The sequence below is a fragment of the Motacilla alba genome, chromosome 6, assembly GCF_015832195.1.
Source record: "Motacilla alba alba isolate MOTALB_02 chromosome 6, Motacilla_alba_V1.0_pri, whole genome shotgun sequence".
Lineage (NCBI taxonomy): Eukaryota > Metazoa > Chordata > Aves > Passeriformes > Motacillidae > Motacilla > Motacilla alba.
This window is the reverse complement of record NC_052021.1, coordinates 18,608,268-18,630,323: the sequence shown is the minus strand read 5'-3', so window position 1 is coordinate 18,630,323 and position 22,056 is coordinate 18,608,268. Positions and strand designations below refer to the sequence as shown.

Below are 22,056 nucleotides of genomic sequence, written 5' to 3'. Positions count from 1 at the left end.
ATTGCTTCCTTTCCAAGGTGTTATTCTATTTGAGCTTCTGTGGGGTCTGTTTGAGTTTTTTCACATCCCTCCAGATCCAACAGCTGAGCTCTGAGCTGCTGCTTCCCATGGTCTGCCAGGATCCTTCCCAGAAACCCCACAAGGCTGATAGTGAGGGAAGACAGTTTAACCTCCCAGTCTTGCTAGTTCAAGTAAAAGAGCATAATATCTGCATATCAAAACTTGCCAAAACCAGCTCCAGCAACAGTTGTCATCACTAATGCTTGCATATGGGGGTGAAGACTGTGACTATGTTACATTAAAAAAAAACCAAAAAACTAATCAAACAAGCAGAACTCGTCCTGCCCACGAAACCACACTGCAAATGGCTTAGCAGAGTAGCTGCGTGGCAGCAAGAAGTTATCTACATGTAGAAAAATTTTAAAAAAGGAAAACAAAATGAACATAAACGCAATTAAATACTTCAGCAAAAGACAAACATGCATGCATACATGATATGTGAAAATATCAGAAGCCATATGTGTATGCAACCAAAACCAGACCTGAACTTTTGGTTCATTAGAAATTAATTTTCTATGTTAAAATGACGGCACTGAAAATATAACATCATTTTGTCTTATAATACAGATTTTGTACTTTTACAGCCTTTGTAATAGACTGCTCCAGTCAATAGGCGAGGCTGAAAACAGAGGGAAAGTACAGATCTCCCCTGCTTGGGTAAAACTGTGTCAAGGTTGAAAAGTTAAAGAAATGCACAGTGTTGCAAATGCACCAAGGATGGACCACCACGGAACAAGCTTTAAAGGCCCATGGGATCTGTCCCTGCTCTGACTTCAATGGAGCCACAGAGATTTTCAGCTGCTGGAGGGTCTGGTTCAGCAGGCTCCAGTTGAACAGCCTCCATGCACACAACCTGTGGGCCTGACCCAGTTTGCCCAGACTCATTGTACAATTTGCTTTTTACTGACACGTCATTCCCGGAGTCTGCAGTGTTTCATGGACAGATGTCACCGACGAGCTGCTGAAAGGAACTCCCACATTTTGACATCATGGTTTCAGAACACTCCCAGGAAGACCATTTTCAGTCCCATATATGCCCTTATATACTGAGCACAAGAGGGATCTTTATCAGCAGGTTCTGCCTGAGGTCCTTGGAGTCACAGTCAAGATACAGTGTAACTGTTTCATTTTGCATGTACCTGCTTTGATGCAATATTATTTAATGTTGGATTATAGCACTTCTTCCGATCTTAGTAGTGACCATCTCTGACAGTCGTGATTTCTCAACCCATAGAAGTCTGCTAACGTAGGAAAATCTTCCATTTCCTCCTTTAAGAAAAAAAGCAGCTGTCATTTGAGAACTTCTCTCCTAGCTAATAATACAAAGCCCTTTTTTTCTGCTTCCAGGACAACTTAACTTTTGACCTTCAGTAATCAGTTCCTGGAAAACTGAGCCTAACCCTCCATGCCACAGTTTAGTTTTGACAGCAGCTTGACATTGCTCTGTCCTTAAATGTCCCTGGTTGCTGCCTTCCTCAGTCTGCTGAAAGACTTTGCACTTCACATTTTAAATTTTTTCAGCAGTTACAAAACATCATTTCTTCTACGTGGAACATGGCAATGAAGATTTAGAAGTTTCCTCATTGTAGTCACTAAACACTAAAGGATATTTGCATTAATAGTGTATTTCAGAGCAAAGGAAACAAAGAAGAGTTTATCAATGTAGCACTGCTTTATTTGCACGATGACCTTTCAGGTCTAGGTCTTAGAAAACCGATTCTGTGTTTTCCTGAGACTCATAGACAGTAAAAGGCAGCAATAAGTTAATGGAAAAGAAGGAACGACAAGGACCTGACACTGTGGTTCAGAATAAAGCCGGGGAAAAGCCATCAACATTTTTGGGAATTATTTATTAATATCTATGTGTTCTGCTATACACATAGACAGCAGATAGATTTATCCTCCCACAGTTGGAGCAAGGCTGCCGGCAAGTAAGCTCAGTTCTGCTGCCCGAAGGAAGGGGAGCTGGATGCGGGAGTATCACGAGGCCGAATGGGTAGGCAGAAGGCTGAAGGGGTAAACAGGCAGAGGAAGCGGCGGGACACGGTTCATTTCTGCTCCCGCCACCAGCTCAGCCCCACGGCGGCAGCGGGCCCGCCCGCGCTGTCCCCGCCATCCCCGCCGCTGCGGAAGTGACGCGCGGCGCGGCGGGGTCCCGCGCAGGCGCAGTGCCGGAGCCGTGCCGGTGGGAGCAGTGCGGCCCGGCCCGGCCCGGCCCGGCGCTGCCGCTGCCGCTGCCGCTCCCGTTCCCGCTGCGCTGCGGGGTGCGGCTCGGACACAGCCCGGCGGCAGCCGGAGCCCCGCGCCTGCCCGCCCCAGCCGCGCTTTGCCCAGCGCTCGCTCGCACGCAGAGGTGGGTGAAGCGCCACTTGTGCCCCAGCCCCGCTGGGGCAGGCGGGCAGAGGCCCGGGGTTCCGCGGAGCGGGCGGGCCGGGCTGGTGTGGCACCTGTTTCCTGAATGCAGGACCAAGCCCTGTGCGGGCGTGTTCCGAGCGGGTGGGAGAAAACCGTGAGGTGGGACTGAGATCCATGCGCTGCCGTGCTAGGAGAGGTTGCTGAACAGCACCAGCTCCAGGCTTGCCTTAGCAAGTCAGTCCAGCATTGGTCTCCTGAGAAATGAGCTGCTTTATGCCCCACTTAAAAGCTGAATTGTTAAACTAAAGCTTATGGCCTACTGCACCTCACTGGTGCTTTCAGTGGCAAGTTTTAACCTGTTTCTGACAGTTGTATTTTTGGTGTTTGGGTATATTAAGTTGTGTATGTTTTTGTTATGTCACAGTCTTCTAGAGCATGACCGTTTACACACAAGACTGAGTTCACTGTCTGGCAAGGAGAGTAATTTTTACACGTTGTCTTACTTGACTTCATGTCAGTGTCTTGCAGGAGGGTTAAACATAGTTGTTTCTGGGAGGTTTTGGCCACTCTTTTGATTGTGGAAGTTGGTGTGGAGATGCCTCTGCAGGATGGACTGATGGAGAAGTAGACTACGAGGTGTTTTGAAACAAGAATTTGTTATAAACATGTTTATTGGTTTGCTTACTTTTTGGAGGGGGCACAGTCTTCATGAGGAGCTTTGTATGTGTGGATATTCTTATGATAATGTGCTTCTTCTTTGTTGCCTTTGAGCAGAGGATGCCAACACACCAGAGTCACCCGCCAGACAGTATCCAAGAACCAGAGTCTGCCACTACTTCAAGCAATGATTGCCTGCCTAATGATGAGGACTTGGGAACTGAACAGGAAAATGGCGTTTGTGACAATGGTGTGGGTGATAGTATTGGAGGTCCCAGCTCTGACTGCCAGGCTTCCACCTCCATGGCTATTCCTTTGGAGGTGCCCAGAAGAGGACATCCCCTTTTACAGATCAACAGGCAGCAGATTCAGTCTGTCTCATGTAGTGCACATGCTGCTGAGCTCAAAGATTTAGGAGTTGATGTCTATGACCAGGATGTGTTGGAGCAAGGAGTTCTTCAGCAAGTAGATAATGCAATTAATGAAGCCACTAAAGCAGCAAAAATAGGTAATGCATCAAAAGAGTATGAGTCAGTACTGGAGGATTTAAGGTAAATTGTGGTTTTTCTTACTGTTTTTTTCTGCTACTGACAATCTAATGAGACTTGGTGTCTCATGTTTTTGAAATCTTAAAGAGGAAAAGATGTTTTCAAAGTGCTTGATCACACGTACTCTTTGGAGTCACCTTTTAAAAATGAAGAAAATATTTTCCACATTAGACAATGCTTCATTGCTCTTATTTGACTACTCTAGTCATGCATCAAGACAGCAGGGTAGAGTGCACCTCCTTTTTCTGCTTTGTCTGGTACCTCACCAAGATGCATCTGTTTTCTGGGCAGTGGAGACTGGCATTATACTCTCTTATGCAAAGTTACAGTCAGGAAAAGTGTCACTTCCTCAGTTCTGTATGTTTTGTGGGGTCGTCAGCTTTGAGTTGTGTTCTTTCTGTAAATGGATGACTCCATCTCATAATTGTCTACAACCAAAACAGCCTTATCACAAGTGTTTGTCAGAAGTGCTTAATGATACCTTAAAGGAATCAAATGCTTAAGTAACATTGATACTATTGAGAGTGGAAGACTTTGAGGAGTAGGATCCAGTGATCTTTCAAATTTTGATCTCCCTTTCTGTTTCTAGTCTCATTATAGAGTTACCATGTCAACTATTGCAGGTAAATTATTCTACCTGTGTGTGTTTCACTGTATTGCATTAATGGTATTTTTTTAATGCTCAAGAGTGCTGTAGGTCTCAATTATATGTACTTCATTAATTTTCTAGTTTGGGTGTGGAGATGTGAAGTTAAATAAGTTTGCAGCGCTGAAATCTAATTTCGGGTGTTGTGGAGCAGAAGAACATAATGAGTAAGGTGTTACTGAGAGAAAGAATGGAGCAGCATAACCATTACAGTTAGAGTATGTGGTTATTGAAAGAGTGATGCCCAGCACTGTTAATTAGTTTATGTTTTCCTGTTTTTCTTTCAGAAGCATCCTATGATTTTTCTTATCCCTCTATTTTCACCTTTCCCCCCAAGTCATAAAACAAGACTTGTGTGAGGGACTGCAAATGCTTTATGCAGATTTGCAGAATCTTGTCTGTGTAAAACGTAATGTGAGAATCTGAAAGTTGATTTTTGAGAAAATTAACAGGTGTAGCTGACTTTGAGCAGAGGGACTAACAAAACTGACATGAGTAAAGGATGATGGAATTGCTTAAGATCCTGTAGCCCTGTGAATGCATGACTAGAGAAAATATCAGGCAAGAAGTGGTTTTTGAGTTGTTGGCACAGAGTTCATGGTAGGAGCTGCATGATTCAATAATATACACACAAATTTAAGCAGAAAAAGGAGAATAAAAATGTTTGAAGTTAAATCCAGTTTAAATTCCAAAGTCCTGTTATTTAAAGTTTTGTGGAAGAAGAGAGTGCCAAGGAAGCAAGAGCCAAAATTAGAGATGTGCAAGAGGATGGTGTACTGCAAAGCAGCACAACTGGAGAGTGAGAAAGAAAGGGGATGGTTCAAAAATGTTAAAAGAGAATGGAGAAGTGAGGGTGGCAGTGATTGCTAGGGAGCTGGTAGAATATATCTCCTAGGAAGGATAACAGCAGTAGAATTCAGATTAGAGCTGGAAGTAAATGTGGCCCAAAAACTTCCTCCCTGGCAATGGAAGAGACTTCCTTGCTGCTTTTCTTTGCATACAGTAGGAATAATGGCTGCTTTGCAGGTCTTGTGATCAGTTGTCTTTGACTTTTTTCATAATGCTTTGAGATTCTAATTTGTTTGTCCATATGAAGTATTCTGATACATGAATTAACAAACCTAGGTTTCTTGCTTTTGATGGTGTTCTTCCTTGCAAATGAGTTCAACATCAGAAACATTAGGTTGTAGCATGTAGTTCTACTTGAATTTCGTATTTTATATGGAAACATGAAAAATGGTAGTGCACGAGTAGGAGAAGTTTAATGTTTATGTGCTCTTAATTCTTTGAACTAGTCTGTCTCATAAAATTGCATTTTTGTCTTGTAATCTACTTTTTGCATAAAAGGTAAAAAATAGTGGTTTCCTTACATAGTAGCATCAAACCATTAAAACCATTTTAGAAAATGAAAACATGGGGTTTCCCATTTAGATTTTTGAATTGTTTTATTTACCTTGAATAATGAAAACAACCACTCTTGCTTGTCATCATCAGACCTGTATCTGTTGAGTACTAAATACTGCAGTGATTGTTCAGTTTAAGTTCTGGAATTTTACTATTCACAAAATTTAGTTTAAAATATTTTATGATGTACAACTTTTTAAAGTGTTGGTATTTCCAGCGTTGTTTAAATATATTATGCTTATTCAGAACCTTACCTTTAGAGCTTTTTAAGTCTTTTGTTGAATCTCCTGAAATTTTTTAATTGTCAGAATCGAGAGCATGCTTTTTCCTTTCTAGAATTTACCAGTTCATTGCAATCTTATTATTTTTTTCAGATCATGTACAACATCTCTGAGACATATAAATAAAATTATTGAGGAACTTGCACCTCAAGCTGCTGACAACAAAAATATTAACAGAAAACTAGATTCTGTGAAACGGCAAAAATATAATAAGGTAATTGGATTACCGTAATTGCCTGTTAACAATACTGAGTTTGTACTTTGTCTTAAGGTTTGGCTTTTGTTATATAATTCTTAATTATATAGTTCAGAGTCAGTCTATATAATTCTTAATTATATAGTTCAGAGTCAGTTCCTGACTGACTGAATTATAAAAAATTGCTGTTCCTTGCCTTTGAAATGGTTTCATACTAATTTAAAGAATTTAAAGTGCTGGATTTTTTTATTCTGAGTTTTGGAACAAGATATAAAATTGAAGTGCCAATCTCCCAGTTCAGAAAATTCATTTGCATTAATTTAATTAAAACCCTCATAAGTAGTATTTGGAAAATTGACCAAGCCTTGTTAGGGCATGATTCAGTAGTTTAACTAAATCTCAGGTCTCATGGTTATTCCTTCCCTGTGTTCTTTTCCTTAACCCTCTCTCACTACCTGTGTCTTGTCAGTACACATAGCTTCTCTCTGTGAGCCCCTTTAACTCATTGCTTTGTCAGAAACTGCTGCAGCTTTTTTCTGCCAGAGCAGAGAGTTAAGGGGGTTGTAGAGCAATCCAGCTGGCATCAGGGTAATGTAGGCAATAGACCTTTACAGCTGTGAGTAGGAAAGAGATTTGAAAAAAGAGAACTTCTGCTACTCAGGAATGTAGCACCTTGATCACCTCATTGTCTGCTGGAAGTTCACCCTGATACTTTCTCTGACTATAAACCTGACTGTGAAACTTACTGTCCTTTGCCCTCAGAAGGCCAGTCTTTGGTCATTTGCCACTGACTGATTCACTTGCAGTTTTTTAACCTTGATAATTTCAGAAACTCTGATAATACAGTGCTCATAATTTAGCCAATTAAGAAAGTGATGGGCCAGTACAGAGCAGTGGTAAAGGACTAGAAAAAAGTAGCTGGAAATAGTAGGAAGAAATGTGTTAAACCAGACTTACCCTTAAAGAATGATCGCTGTTCTGCCTATTTTGATACTGCTTGAGGAGATTTGCACACGTGTTAGTTGCAGGGGAAGTTCAGACCTCCTTGCAAGTTTGTTGCTAACCATCTTTGAAGTGAAAGAAAAAAATCTCCTTTTGAAAATCATAAGCCATAAAAGTGGTCCTAATAACCTGAATTTTGCAATGGATTTGATTTTTACTGAAGTATGTGCCTTTCTAGGTAAGGAAATACTTCCAAAGCATGGAGTTAGAGATGTGAAGGTTACATTGCCTACCCCTTTGTTTTACTGGTTGGAATGTTTTGTTTCACAAAGGAAAGCCAGCGACATCAAGGAATCATACCATGACAACTAGATACACTGTTGAGGATACTACAATCAGAAAAAAATGTGTAACAGAAGAATAATTAGCTAAGAATGATTTTCATAGCAGTAATAAACTATATTTCTTACATAATCTGTAACATTGATCTTTTGAAGTAATTTCACTTTTTATTTTTTCCTGTTAAATTAACCGCGAACACTCCTGAAGTAACCATGTACAAACACCTATCAGGATGCTGGACTGATTTACAATTTCAGTTCCTTTGTAACAAAACATTCCAAAACTTCTGGGATGATGAATAAATCTTAGTGAATCTTACAGCTGTTATTTGTGACTTGGTAGTTGTGAACCCAGTCTTGCAATCATGAACAAAATCTCTTGGTGTACTCTGCATCTCGGCAGTCTGCTTTGATGGGCTTCCTTCACTAAAATCAACAGATAAAATGGCCTTAATAAGTGTACATAAAAATGCAGTGTGCATATCAATTTTGTGTGTGTAAACAGCCATTACTATACCCATATGGTAAGATAATCATACACCCAGAAATGTCTCCTGTGGGTTGGAGCCCTACAGTATTATGGTGGTGCTTTTTTTGCACATTTTTTTCTCAAGTGTGATACTGTAAATATTTGAATATGAGCTTCTGTTTGAAAATACTGCAAATATATTGATTTAAGTGTTGTTTAAAAGGCTAGCAAATTTATAAAGCAGACTAAAAATTAAATTACATAATTCTTGTTGAAGGAGCAACAGCTGAAGAAGATAAAAGCAAAACAAAAACGTCTTCAAGGAATACTTGGTTTAACAGACTTTGCTGATGAAGCAAATGAGATTGAATATGAGGAAGATGAAGGTATGTGAAGGAAAAGGCTGAAAGTTCTGTTCTACTTTGTAATGCCTTTTTTTGGTTTGAACACATTTTGTAAGATTTTTGCCAGTAAGGAAATAAATTTCAGTGGTTGGCTTTCAAAGAGAGTTAAGAACACTTATTCTGTACACCTGCAGATTTGCAAATCTTGGCATATTCATGTGGGAAGTTTTAAAAAATGGATGTTAATCTGTGTTCAGCTGTGTAGGGATGGCTGAGGCACATTAGAGTATTGGGCTTAATAAATTGGAAATCCTAACTTTTTTTTCACAGCTAATTTGATAAAGATGACTAACATCATGATTGAATTACATTTTATATGCTGGATGCTATCAATCAGCATTAACAAAATTGGTTTTTCTTACTGTTGGGAAGCATGACTAGAAATGGAAGAGGGAAGTGCTCTTCTTTTCAGGCTGCAGTGTGATTTTTAAAATTAAAAGCAAGTTTTCTTCCAGAATATATATATATATGTTTTGCTAGGTGTTCTTCCTCTCTGCCCTCTGCAAACTAAGCTTGGCCATAGTCAATAACCTGCAGTATTCTGCAGGGCAAGTTTGGATCCCATTGGTGTCTGCTCATCACCTTTGGGTTATATTGTTACTTGCAGAGATGAAAAAACTCTTTGTGCTGTTTGACCCTTGCACATGTGGCTGGAGTAGATTCCCATCTTGTGCAGCTCATGCTTCTCTCCTGATTCAACAACACTTAAAGGAGTCAAAGCTTCAGTTAACTTCTCCCAGTAGAAAAGCATCTTAAATCCTATTTTCTTTGGAGGGCTCATGCAGCAAAACTCAAGCACGCAGTGTGTTGAAGTGTAACTAAGAAGTGAGAGGAGCCCAGCAGAAGAAATGGGGCAGTTCCAGTAGGAAGGGGTGGAGATGGAGGGGTTTTCATGCCTGGTGTACTCATTAAACATATGATAGATACAGTGCTTTAAAATAGGACATTTAAAGCTATGCTGGCAATCCTCATAGACTTATTTTGAAATTCTGGGTCCTAATAATAGATTTCAGGGCACAATTCTCCTTCAGCTTCCTGAATTCAAGAACTTTTCTTTTCCTTTGTTTTCAAACACCAATTACAGTTTGTGTATAGTAAGTGTGCATAAAAGTGCTCTTTTATGGCAGAGTGCTGTGCAGCCAGTCTGATTTTAAAAGTCATCATTTTCATATTAGTATTGGAGGCCAGGAAGACAGGTTTTGGGTTTTTTGGTTTCGTTTTATTGTTTGTTGTTTTCTTGTTGCGTTTTTTTTGAAGCATATGGTAGGACAGTTTGTGTTTTGTGAGATTTTTGTTGTGGTGTGGTAATCAAAGTGTCCAATTTCAAGCTTTTGAGTAGGACTGAAAAATCAATAGTAAAATTGAAATGGGCAGTGTTGCTGCAGATGGGAACACAGTGGTTTCTTGTTCTGAACATGGTGACATGTTGACAATTGACAACATAGGTGGTACATTAGAGTTCTTGTATCATTGGGAATTGTAATTTTATGGTAGTTCTTGCTGCTGTGTGTTGTTTCAGAAGTATTTGAATTTTGATAGTGTGTGTAACACCCTTGTTCCTGTGTTTTAGCTACACAGAAGATGTTAAAGGCATGCTGTGTGTTTTGGTTTTTGTTGCAGAACCTGGTCCATCATCCCTTGGCAGTATGCTTATGCCTGCTCAGGAAACAGAGTGGGCAGAGCTCATCCGAACTGGTCAGATGACTCCATTTGGAACTAAAATACCTCAGAAGCCAGAGAGGAAAGCACGACAGTTAAGGCTAAATGAAACATCTGATTTTGAGAAGTACTTAGCAGACCAGGCTAAATTGTCATCTGAAAGAAAGAAATTATCCCGTCGCAAAGGAGCAAAGAAGAAAGCACAAGCCAAAAATGTTCAGTCTGTGGCTCCTGCAGCTGTCACAAAGGAGAAAAGTGGTAAAGCCCTCTCAAAAACAGATAAGCGTTTAAAAAAACACTTGAGAGAGCTTCAGAAGCATGCCCTTCATATTCATTCAAAGGCCAGGATTCCAAAGGAACAGAAATATCTTGAGGCCAAGAAGTGCAGGCATGAACAAGAGGATGATAGTGGGGAGTCTGAGTACATACCTGATGAGGAGCTCTTTGATCCAGAAGCAGCAGAAGAGGAAGAAGAGCAGGCATCTTCTCTTGCTGAGAATGATTCTGATTATGAACTTCAGAGCTTATCAAGAAAAAGAAAACATTTGGTGAAGAAGAGTTTTAAAGAAGCTGAAAATGATGCTGACTTTGTTCCAAGCTCTGAGGAAGAGGAGCATACACCAGGGAAGCACAAAGTGAGACGATGGAGAGATGATGGAGATGTGGACTATTATAAACAGAGATTAAGGTTAGTCCTAGACATTTTTATTATTAATAATTTTAAATTAGTATGTTGAACATGCAAAGGACAATAGCTATAATAGACTGCTAGGGAGTATGTTGAAGTAAGGGAAATGAGGTAGTCAGAAGAATCATAGATAGCCTTCCAGAAGGATTCAAACATGGAGCTTAATTATAACAGCTTTGCTGTTGAACTTTTCTTGTTGTTATGGCTCCTTATTTGTGGATCACCTGTGCTAATCTGTGATTTATGAAATTTGTATAACCTATGTGTTGGGGGTCACAGGCATGTTGTCTCTTTTCTAGTATAAGGGTTGAGCTTCATATAATAAACTTCAGCTTGTTGATGTTATGTGTACTTTTAATTAAGTACCTTTACTGAATATCCTTCAGGTAGTTACATAGTCCTCTAGAAAATCATGGAACTTGGAAACAGCTTCTTTAGAGTGAGAGGAAGAACATGTATTATGACAGTCAGTGAAGGGTGATTGATGTAGTGATAAAGCCTAGCATAGGAACTGGATTTATGCTTGGGAAGCTCAAATTTTACACTTCTATGGAAATATAAACTCTTATGGATTTAAATGGTGCTGTGTCAGAGAATATCAAGAAGTAGAGGTATAAACACCGTCTCTCTGTGGTGAGAGCCTGGGTTGCTGTGGAGGAAGAGGCATCTTCTGGTAGCAGAAGTGCTTTCAGTTGGAGAAAATCTCGTGTAGGAAGAGCCCAACTTCACTTTCACATCCCAGGTTACAAAGGCAGATTAGGAGCTGGTACAAGCAATGGGTTTGCAAACCCAGGATGTTGCTTTTTAAAAGTAAGGCATAGTTTATTGCTCTTGAATAGAAATTTTGGCAAGAGGCTAATCTGAACAATGTCCGAAGAGTCAAAAAAATATATTTTCTATTGGATGAATTAACAAAAACAAATTGTTCTTAATCAGTAAAATATTTACTGGTTTATTGAATAAAACTGTATTCTTCACATTTAAAGTAGACCAATATTAAATCATTTTTAATTCAGTGTTTTCATCAAGAGTAATTTATTTTGATTGAAAGTTTTAATATGACTCACAGTTTAAATTCATTCAAAAACGTTTTTTAATAACGTTAAGATTGTGACAATTTATCCTTAGCAAAGTCATATCATAGACTACATTTCTTTTGGTTACTGAAGTTACAATAAAAGCCTAAATGAATTTTAGAAATATCAATAACTGTAATTGCTACCAAAACACTACATCTCTTAAAAATTTCATAGCTACAGTTATTGTGGCTGTTAAGCTGCAGCTGTCCACATTGATGTTTTTATGCTGACACCCCCAGGTAATCTTCATTATGGGAAATGCCATGAGAAAATAAAATGTAGTGAATTAAGAAACATATTAAGAATGCTATAGAAATGCTGTCATTTGCTTACATTTATATCTTGTTTCATGTCAGTTTTACTTTTGAATGCAAACGAATGGGTGAGATTATGGTATATTTTACCCGTGAGAAAGGCAGAGGAAAGTCCTTCAGGATTACTTTATTCTTCTGAACATCTAGTCTTGTGCTTGGCAATGAATTCAGTCCTACACTCTTAGAGACTGAAAATGAGTTTCCTTAACATTAAAACTTTTCAGAGATGGGACTTCAAGAGATTGGTCTGTGTCAAGGGGAAACTACATTGATGTTGTTAAAGCATGATAATTAGCTAACTGCATGACTGCAAAGCATCTCTAGAACAAGAGACTTGTCAGAATACGAGCTGTTGTCTGTAGAAAATGTCAGGGAGGAGAGCAGCCTGTCCTTCTAAAGGCTGCTTCCAGAGGTTGGCCTAGTCACTCAAAGCAAGGTGTGAGCAATGGAACATGAAAAGGTAAAATTTAGCTATGCAGAATCAGCTTAGGCTATCAGGAATTTCAGGTTTTTTCCCTTGTGTGGGTCTTGCCTTTCTCTAGTTACTGGAGCCATGTTGCTGTGTTGACATGCAGATGAACAAAATCTTCTGTTCTGAAAGGTCTATGCCTAAGGTGAATTCATAGCTTGCTAGGATAGTGAACAGTACCAGGGAACATCGGGGTTATGGAGAGTAAGGTAAATAGGATACTGTCATGCACCTATAGGTAATTCAGATAGTCACTGAAAATTAGTGGATTGTCGTTCCCAGCTGTCCATACTGGCTATTCTATTACCAGCTGAACACAGAGGCTTAGGTAGTCAGTCTCTAGGATGGTAGATGGTACTGGAACGTCTCAGAGACTTGATCTCCATCAAGAGGTGTATTACTAGTGTCTGTGTTATACTCAATACTGACCATCTTCATCCAGAAGTGTTCAAAATTGGAGCTGGTGGGATCAAAACCTGTTGTCTCCTGCCCAGTGGAATGCTCAGATGTCGTGGTTTAATCCCAGCCAGCAGCCAGACCCCACACAGCCACTCACTCACTCCCCCACCAGGGGAGAATCAGAAGGGTAAAAGGTAGAAAACTCCTGGGCTGAGAGAAAGGCAGGTTAATAGGGAAGGCAAAAGCCACACACACAAGCAAGGCAGAACAAGGAGTTATTTCACTACTTCCCATGGGCAGGCAGGTGTTCAGCCATCCCCAGGAGAGCAGGGCTCCATCTCAGCTAACTGACTTGGGAAGCAAACTCCATCACTACAAACATCCTCCATTTCTTTCCTCCTTGTTCCCCAACTTTATGTACTGAGCATGATGCCATCTGCTCTGGACCAGCCCTTTGGTCAGTTGGGGTCACCTGTCCTGGCTGTGTCTCCCCCCACCCTTCTCTCCACGTGGCAGCACAAAAAGGCCTTGGCTCTGTGTGAGCCCTGCTCAGCAATGACAGCAACATCTCTGTTATCAGCCTTGTGTGCAGCACAAATCCAAAACACAGCCCCATACCAGCCACTGTGAAGAAAATTAACTTGCTTCATCCAAAACCAGCACATCAGGTCATGGCACAGTCAGTGGTTTTGAAGACTGTGGAAAGGATGAAAATGAACCTGTTTTTTAACTTCTTTTACCAAGAAACACAAAACAATAGTATCATTGAATGCCTATTAAATGTGTAGGAAATAAAACTTTTTTGTTTTTTTTCCTGACAAGAAAACTGCTACCTTTTTTTGTATTATTCTCAAGCTTTGCAGATATGGAAACCACAAAGTATCAAGATTTTCTTTATATTACTTAAAGTTTTCCTTTACATATATTAAAATGCCAAGCATAAGTATAAAGTAATTTTGTCTGCTTATACATAGTTAGTACTTTACATTATTGACATCTGGATGGTGTCAGTGTAAGGTTGGAGTCATAATAAACCTTAGGAGTCTGAAGTACATTCTTCCCATACCAGTTGTCAGTATGTATCTGCCTGCTGCTTCAAGGAAGGAATTACAAGTCATATTGTGGGAGATCAGTGCTGTATCTATGTTTTCTTGTGTATTCTGTATAGTTTGTTAAGTGCAGTTGTTTGACTTCTGTTGCTGTCCAGTGCACAGAAGCAAGGCTGGGAAAGCTGCTTCTTTTCTTGTCTCTCAAGTGATATCCAGGCAGTTGAGTAGCAGGAAGTTTTGACTGTCAGTACACAAAGCAGTTGATTCATAAAGAAAAAAATTGTCTTAAATCAATTGGTTTTCATAGATCAGTTTTCATGTGCTAGCTTTCTTTGATGTATCTGAGTTACTGAATCTCTCGGTGTTTCAAAGTTCTCAGTTAAAAAAGGATTAAATATTACTTTTCCTGAAAGATACTTTGTTAAAGCATTCTTACTGCTCTTTAAAGTGACAAAGGCAGGACACAAATGAAGATATATTTTCTCTCACTCACTGGGTACACCTTTCATTCTAAACTCAAGTGTGTAATTGTCTGCATCAGTCTTAATTTACTTATGGAGGCTTGTGGTACTAGCTGCATTTATTTCATCTGTTAGGACATACCAATTAAATCCGCCCATATAGACCATAAAAAGTTAGATCAAAAAAGCAATACTGAATGCGTCAATTTAGCAAATTAGAATAATCTGTAAGGGATTCTTAGCTGTATAAAATATAAAACATATTGTGCTTCACAAATGCAAACTATATTAAATACTCAGCTTGGTTCCTAACTGCATTAAAAAAAAAAAAAAAAGTTAAATTGTGCTCATTACTGTTTTGGGTGCAGAATTTCTTTCTAGGGTATTGCAGTAAGTGTGAAATTGGCTTAGTATCTGAATACATTCTTATATTAAGAAGAAATTATGGTATATGATATGATATATGGTATGATATATGGCTTTTATACTTTACTTTCAGGCATAAAATTACATTTATGTCAGTGACAATGGACAATATAAGACAGATTTCTCAAAGGTCATGCTTCTGTTTTAGAGAGACTTCGGTAATATAGTAAAACCTGTGTTTTCTGGTTGTTTAGGCATACTAATGATGTCTAACTGATGTGTGTAAGGAACACGTTGACCAAATGAGCAGTAAGTTACTGTGTATTTAAGTCTAAGATGATGACCACTATTTCTCCCTCCAAACTCTGACTTCTAGGGAAAGGTACAAGACCAGATCAGCCAACAGACTGACCTGGTCTTGGAAATAATGTTTGTCCTCCCAGGGCTTCAGCCATTTGGATATTTACACTTTTCTACATAAAGTAATGACGTTTTCAGTGTAGAATATCTTAAGGGTGTGTGTTACATTAAGTTCGCAGCCTTTCAGAAACTGAATAGCTTCTTCAAACTTTGAAAGTTGTTTGTGATAACAAGTTGCTGCTATTTCTTTAAACTGGTAATTGATGGCTAGAAACCTCTAGATATTTGGAAGAGATGTAGTACTTCAGTGAAGTAACAGCATGTAAAAAGGAAATGTTTTTTAGAAAAATTAGGTGCAGGGTTTATTAGTTCAAATTCTGTATATTTTCCATGTATAATTTTAGGAGAAATCCCAATGTTGGTTACACATCTTGAAGAAAATGTTCTAGCTATATGGATGTGAAGTGTCTAAATTCCTGGACAGCTTCGAGTTAATTCTTGGTTGTTTCTGGATCACTTTTCCTAATGCACACTAGAGGGCAATCTGCTCCTTCCCAGGGGAGGCTGCCACTCCTGTGCTGGCTGGTGGTGATTCTAGTTGGAGTACAAAATTAATAGCAAATTCCTGTACAAATTATTGCCCTGCTTGGGTTTAGTATGGACATGTCTCTTTAGATGCTTTGTAATCTGTAGTTGTTTTGATTTTAGTGTGGTAAGTAGGACTTTCCTTCCTTGGTTTGAGTCCTGTCATAACCCAGTCAGATGAAATAATCAAGTTGTAGCATGTCTCAGTTCCAGTAGTGATGCAGTCTGAAGCAATGACTATCAGCATTTGTCGATTTGAATTTCTTTTCTGGAACTCAGAAAAGGAAGACCCTCTGTGCCTGATAGCATAACATTATAGTACTGAAGAAATGTAAATGTGTTCTTGTGCTGTGACTCTAGAATGTATCATATCTGCCTGCTACACTGCAGACCATGAGTGTAATTTTGTAATTTAGCAGACTGCTGGTCTAAGATAGACATTTCCATTCCTGTTAGGATAGGTTTATGAAAGAGGGAAACACTGACGCTTCATGTTCTTTTTTACTGCTTAGCTGGATTCATGACTTCATGTAATGAAATAAGAAGAATCCTATACAAACATTAGCAAATCATCAGTTTTAAACAGCAAACTGAAGACTGTCTTTGTTCATCTAGTTTTTTCCCTGTATATGCTCTTTTTTCCCCTCCATCATTATTTTTGCTTGTGAAGACATCTTGGCTTAAGAGGTCAAAATATGCTTTAGTGAAACTGGCTCTCTAAACCTGACCAGCATTGTGTTGTCTTAGTTTTTCAATGCTTTCATTCTTGGCAATGATGGAACTTGTCTGTATTTGGAGATGGTGGTGTTTATTTTCAGTTAATAGAACAATACCAAGTTTGTGACTAGTTCCATAAAGACAGACTTGAAGTATTTTCTCAAAAGGTACTGCTGAAAATTCCATCTAGAAACCTCACACAATCAGCTTGCTTTCATGAGAAAGAGTGTATGATTGTATTGCTTGGATGTGAAGTGTTGAACTCCTTCCCTGCGCTCTTGTTCCTAACACAAGTGTTCTTAAACAAATTTGCCAGATATGCAGAGACCATTAAGTGGAAGTTTGCTTTTGCATTGCATTCAGAACAGTAGCTTATGGATGTTTTTAATCTGTTGTGTGCCTTGCCAGTTTCTGTAGGGATTTTGTCAATTTATCCACCACATTCAGCGTGCCTGCAGTAAATGGCACTTCCATGAGATACTTGCAGCAAACACCAAATTGTCAGTGAAGCACTGTTGGTTGAGTAGTGCATAGCCAGCTAGAGTACACTTTACCTTTACAGGCAGGTGGGTTTGGGTCACTGAAACGCAAGTTCATCATTTCATTGGAATGTTGAAGATCCTTTGGTACTTTCTCAGCAGTGGGAGAATGATGGGACAGGAAAGTAATTCTCTAAGCTGCCTGGAGTCCAAATAAGTTGAGGCTGCAAACCACAAATCACACTGTAATTCCAAAACCTCATGAAACTCATTCTCTTAATAATGACTGCATTACAGATTTAGAGTGTGTCACCCTGAAGATGGTGATGTTTCCAACTGAGTTGTCTGTATAAGATTATACACTGCTTCACTTTTCTCTACAGGAAGGAAGTTAAATTTAAGTGTTCTATTAAATTAATAAAATAGCTTTGGAACACCTAAACTTTATCAATATTTTCATGGAGAGGGGTTAAGGGGAGGGAGGTTTAGGAGTTTAAAGTTGCCAGGCTTTTTTGGTGCTATTAGCTGTTGATTCCATCAAATTAGTATTTTTGCCTATAGAAAATCAGAAAATTGTAACTAGCTATAAAACTTGTATATTTTCTAATATACCTGAATATATCAGACATTTCAAGCATTTACTTGCATAATTCTCTCCTCTGAAGGATTGCTACTTTAAATCATGACATCAGAGCATGTGGGGTTTTTGGGTTTTTTACTTGATCAAAATTCAGTGTCATTTTCATGTAGAATCTTTTCCATGATATAATTGAATGTTGATTCCTTGTGTTACTCCAGGAAGTGGCAAAAAGAACGCTTGAAGGATAAAGAACATCAAACAGCTGAGGAACTTTCTGAAGAAAGTGACGTTGAATTTGAAGAGGGTTTCAAAGTACCAGGATTTCTCTTCAAAAAGCTTTTTAAGTATGTATTGTGTACTTTATTTCAATATGATGCCACTGTATGCTGTTAATAATATTAGTAGTAATAGTCATAGTGAGTTCCAGATGACCTTTGCTCTAACTTTTACTTCAGTGAATGATGCCTCAACTTTTGCTTCAATTGTTTCAGTAGGATTCTTTCTTTAAAAAAGATTTCAGGATCAAACTTCAAAGAAATAAACTTCTTGTGAGCACAAAATGCAATTATGTGAAGGTGATAACTGGCTGATGTGAATATTGTAAATGTGTATTTGCTAAACTATGAATTGAGAAGCTCTCCTTGTCTATTTGTATAAATGCATTCTTTTATTGATATATGCTTGCTCCTTGAAACATAAAATGATGCCAAAACAAGAAATATGGTGTTTCTCTGATTGAGTGGAGTGAAATTTTCTGCCAGTAAAACATATGGAGAACTTTTTCTTTAAGTAACTACTGAAAGTCTTTCAAAGTAACTATTTGTAATTCATATTATAAAATAATCTTGATCATATTGCCAGGTAAAATTTTAAAATATAGAGAGTGAATTCTTAATTCCTCTGGTAGATGGAAAACACTCTACAACTCATTATTTAGTTATTTAATGCTTAATTACTTATGTTGAATTACACATTTCAACATAAGTGTTTTCTGTTTCAGTTTTTTTAAAACATAGTGCCCATTGATGCTCAAAAAAAAAAAACAACCAAAACTACAAGTTAGCAGCTAACTAGTTAATTTTATTCATAATATCTCCTTAAATTTCATACATAATGGGCTTGAATTCATTTTTGTTGGCAACATTTCACACAGCAGGAAAATCATCTCTTCTCTTGAAAGCAAACTCTCTTGAAATCTTATTGTAGTAGAAAGCCCTGGTTTATAATGGGGGTGTGTGGTATCCCTTCCAAGAGAACCACTTAGTCTTGACCTCAGAGAAATTATTACTGTTGTCCTGTAGTCCTCAGAAGGAAAGCACTAGCTCTGAAATGGGATTGAATTAATGCCTTGGTCGCTGGGACCATGCAGAGCCAATATGTGGTCTCCAGTTGTTTATGCGAAGGTACTGCACAAGTATTCATCTTGAGGACGGATGTGTGGTCTGAGAAACCCGAAGGGAAATGAAATAGAGCAGTCACTAAAAATTAATCTTGAAGATGCAAGCCTCACTAATGAAGGGTATCCCTGCAAGCATGAGTCAGTTGGCAAAACTTCTTAAGTGGTTAGAAAGATCAATTGCAATGAATGATTTGTCTGACTTGTAACTTAAATGCTGAAATCTCCAGTGTAGGAAAGCCCATAGTCAATAGGCATTAAACTGTTGAGTTCTGAGCAAGTTTAGTACAAAACAGGGGAGTATATTGACCCAAGGACATGTATAGCATGTACTTTTAAATTATCTTCCTGCATAGTTAAGTTCCAAAGTTAGCTCATGCTGGAAATAGGAGACCCTCAGGTTTGTTCTTTGGTAAGCCTGTTAAAATGGACAGTCTGTTTCTTCCATGCACACTTGTCTACTTTACTGAATATTGATCAGGAATAACATGGATGCTGCTGTGGAACAAAACTGAGCAGAGCTGCAAACATTGCCTTTTTCTCTGCATAAGCCTGCGAGAACACTCTCTCTATGAAAAACAAAACAGCCTTCATCACTGTTTGCTTCCAGTGTGTGATTTCCCTGATAAATCTGAAACACAATTTTGTCTCTGCAACAATGCAGCTGAGCTCTGGTATCTGCTGTGGTGAATTTTGAAGGATGCATCACGGCATGACTGCTCATGTGAAATACAATACAATGTAACAATTTTGGAAGGCCAGCAGCATTTTTATTTACTTCCAGAATACTTTTGGAATTTTTAAAAAAATGTTGTAATCAAAGTGTAAGGTTGAAAAGAATTAATTGTCTTTCCATATAACCACAAAAAAGGTGTGTTCCTGTTTTGGAAGGAAGGTGTGTTCCTTTAACTTTTGAGTAGTTACACTGCATGTTTATATGATCATACAAAGACAGCACCTGCATCTTTCATGTTTTTAAATAACCATGAAGTAGAATTTTTCACAAGCTTAATTATCTGCTGTGAAACTTTCTCAGGAGAAAGAAAGAGAGGGAGAAATATGTTTATAAATTTATCTACTTTTAAAGCTCTGTATGTAATCCTAAAAAATAATGCAAGCTAATATTAGGAAGTTATTGAATGGTTGTCTTCTGAAGAGACATGCTGAACATTTGTCTGGGGGAGCACCTTCTGACTGGAATTAGGGTTATTTTCAATTCTTTAATGTTTTTCAGAAGATGTTTTGTCTTCATAAAATGTAGTAATGATAGCATCTTAATCCAATTATAGCTAATCCTGCAAGCCATTTCATAGTTGTTTTATAGATTGCTGCATTTTAAGGTGAATTAATTTCTAATAAAAGGGTTTCTTAAGGGCTTCGTGACATAATGCTTTTGAGACACCAGCAGATAGTGTGATGTCTGAACCATTAGATGTGTTCTTTGATCATCTTTTTTTAACTACTCAAGCCATTTGTTTGTCTCCATTTAGCATTCTCTAAATCCATACCAAACTCATCACAAATTGATTTTTAATAGTACTTTGTAGACACTAGTGTCATTAGCTGTCAGTAGTCCTAAACATTATTTGTTCAAGGATGGAAACAGGATTTTGAGATGCACATAAGAAATCACCTAAAATTAATGACCCCTATTTAAAAAAAGCATTTTGTTCTTTGGTGTGCACTGCTCTCCAGAAATGCATGCTGTCAAGAAAATTATCAGTAACCTTTTTTTTTCCTGTGACTTACAAAGCACTGAGGTGCTGAAACATGTTTGATTTTTTAAATGTGATTTAAAGGTATGGTTTTTCATTTATTATTTTGTTTTCAATTTAACCCCACACATGGTATGTTATTCCTACTGGTCTCACTGTTTTGTGTCATTATAAAAAGATATATCCTAAAGTGTTTCTCAACCCAGCATCTTATCTTCACCTTTTTAGCTTGCTGTCATAAATCTTGCTTTCTGGACTGCTTTTTTCAAGTGGAATGTATTTTACATTGTTGCTTGTACAATTTCCAGTGAAGGACTGGAAGTAGAAACTGCCCTGATGCTCTCACATAATGCTCTGCTGTATCCCCTGCACTGCAATAGTTTCTGTTGCTTAGCCTTGGTTTTTTTCTTCATTGAAAGAGAGTAAATGTTATTTAATAAATTTATGTTTAAAAAGAGAATGATTTGGCAGATGTGATCAGTTTTTGTAGTAGAGTATGAAGTCTGTACCCCTTACAAGTCAACCTTTTCCTTCACTTCAAGGAGCATGTTCCAAATAATACTATTTACTTGACCCTTGCATCTTATCTTTTCTGAAAAGATGATGCTTCATAAGAGTAACTTTCGAAGTTGCTTTTAGCACTTAAAATATATATGAAATAAAATACCCTCTAATTACAACGACTGTTGGTTTAATTAGAAATGTTTTAGTGTTGCATAAAGAACGAAAGTCACATGTAATGTCTGAGAGCATCAAAAATGTATGACCTAGTAAATACAGCACTCATGTAAAACACACATCCAGCATGTTACAGTAACTGGTATGAGAACCTTGCCAAATGATTAATTCATGAGTACTTTCTGTTATGATCTGTATTATCAAACATTTGCCGTCTTCTTTTTCCTTGTTTTAGGTACCAGCAGACAGGTGTTAGGTGGCTTTGGGAATTGCACTGCCAGCAGGCAGGAGGAATTCTGGGAGATGAGATGGGATTGGGCAAGACCATTCAGATAATTGCCTTCTTGGCAGGTCTGAGCTACAGCAATATGAGGACTCGTGGTTCAAATTACAGGCAAGTGCTTCTCTGCAGACTGTCAGTCTGTGGAGCTCAATTAATATTTCATCAGATGTATTACTGGTGGAGGAGGGTCCTGTGAATTATTAATGACATTTCAATTACAATATTCCTTTAATTCTTTTAGTGGGGGACATCAAAGGAAAAATTTTACGAGACAATGGAGCTGTAGGGCAGGAAAAATTAAACATGTAACACTTTTAATGAATTCCAGGCATTGATGCTTCATTTTGCAGATGAGCCACGCTAGATATTTTGGGTCAATACAGTGTCTAAGGTTACCTTCCACAAATGGATTGTTTACAAACTCAATTACATTAATATCAATAGTTTACACAATATGGAATTTTAAATTAGATGTA

General features: G+C 38.3%; 1 protein-coding gene across 2 annotated transcripts in view; it reads left to right on the top strand.

The window, feature by feature from the left end:
• The first annotated feature begins 2,269 nt into the window (after positions 1 to 2,269).
• Positions 2,270 to 22,056, top strand: part of ERCC6 (ERCC excision repair 6, chromatin remodeling factor) — a 44,982-nt gene continuing 25,195 nt past the window's right edge. Inside the window, exons 1-7 of one of the 2 annotated variants that reach the window (XM_038140789.1) lie at positions 2,270 to 2,413; positions 3,190 to 3,623; positions 6,045 to 6,165; positions 8,177 to 8,285; positions 9,924 to 10,650; positions 17,727 to 17,852; positions 21,533 to 21,691. In XM_038140789.1, the coding sequence (XP_037996717.1) occupies positions 3,193 to 3,623; positions 6,045 to 6,165; positions 8,177 to 8,285; positions 9,924 to 10,650; positions 17,727 to 17,852; positions 21,533 to 21,691 (1,673 nt within the window). In that variant the 5' untranslated portion in view covers positions 2,270 to 2,413; positions 3,190 to 3,192. The other variant, XM_038140788.1, reaches the window with a different exon arrangement.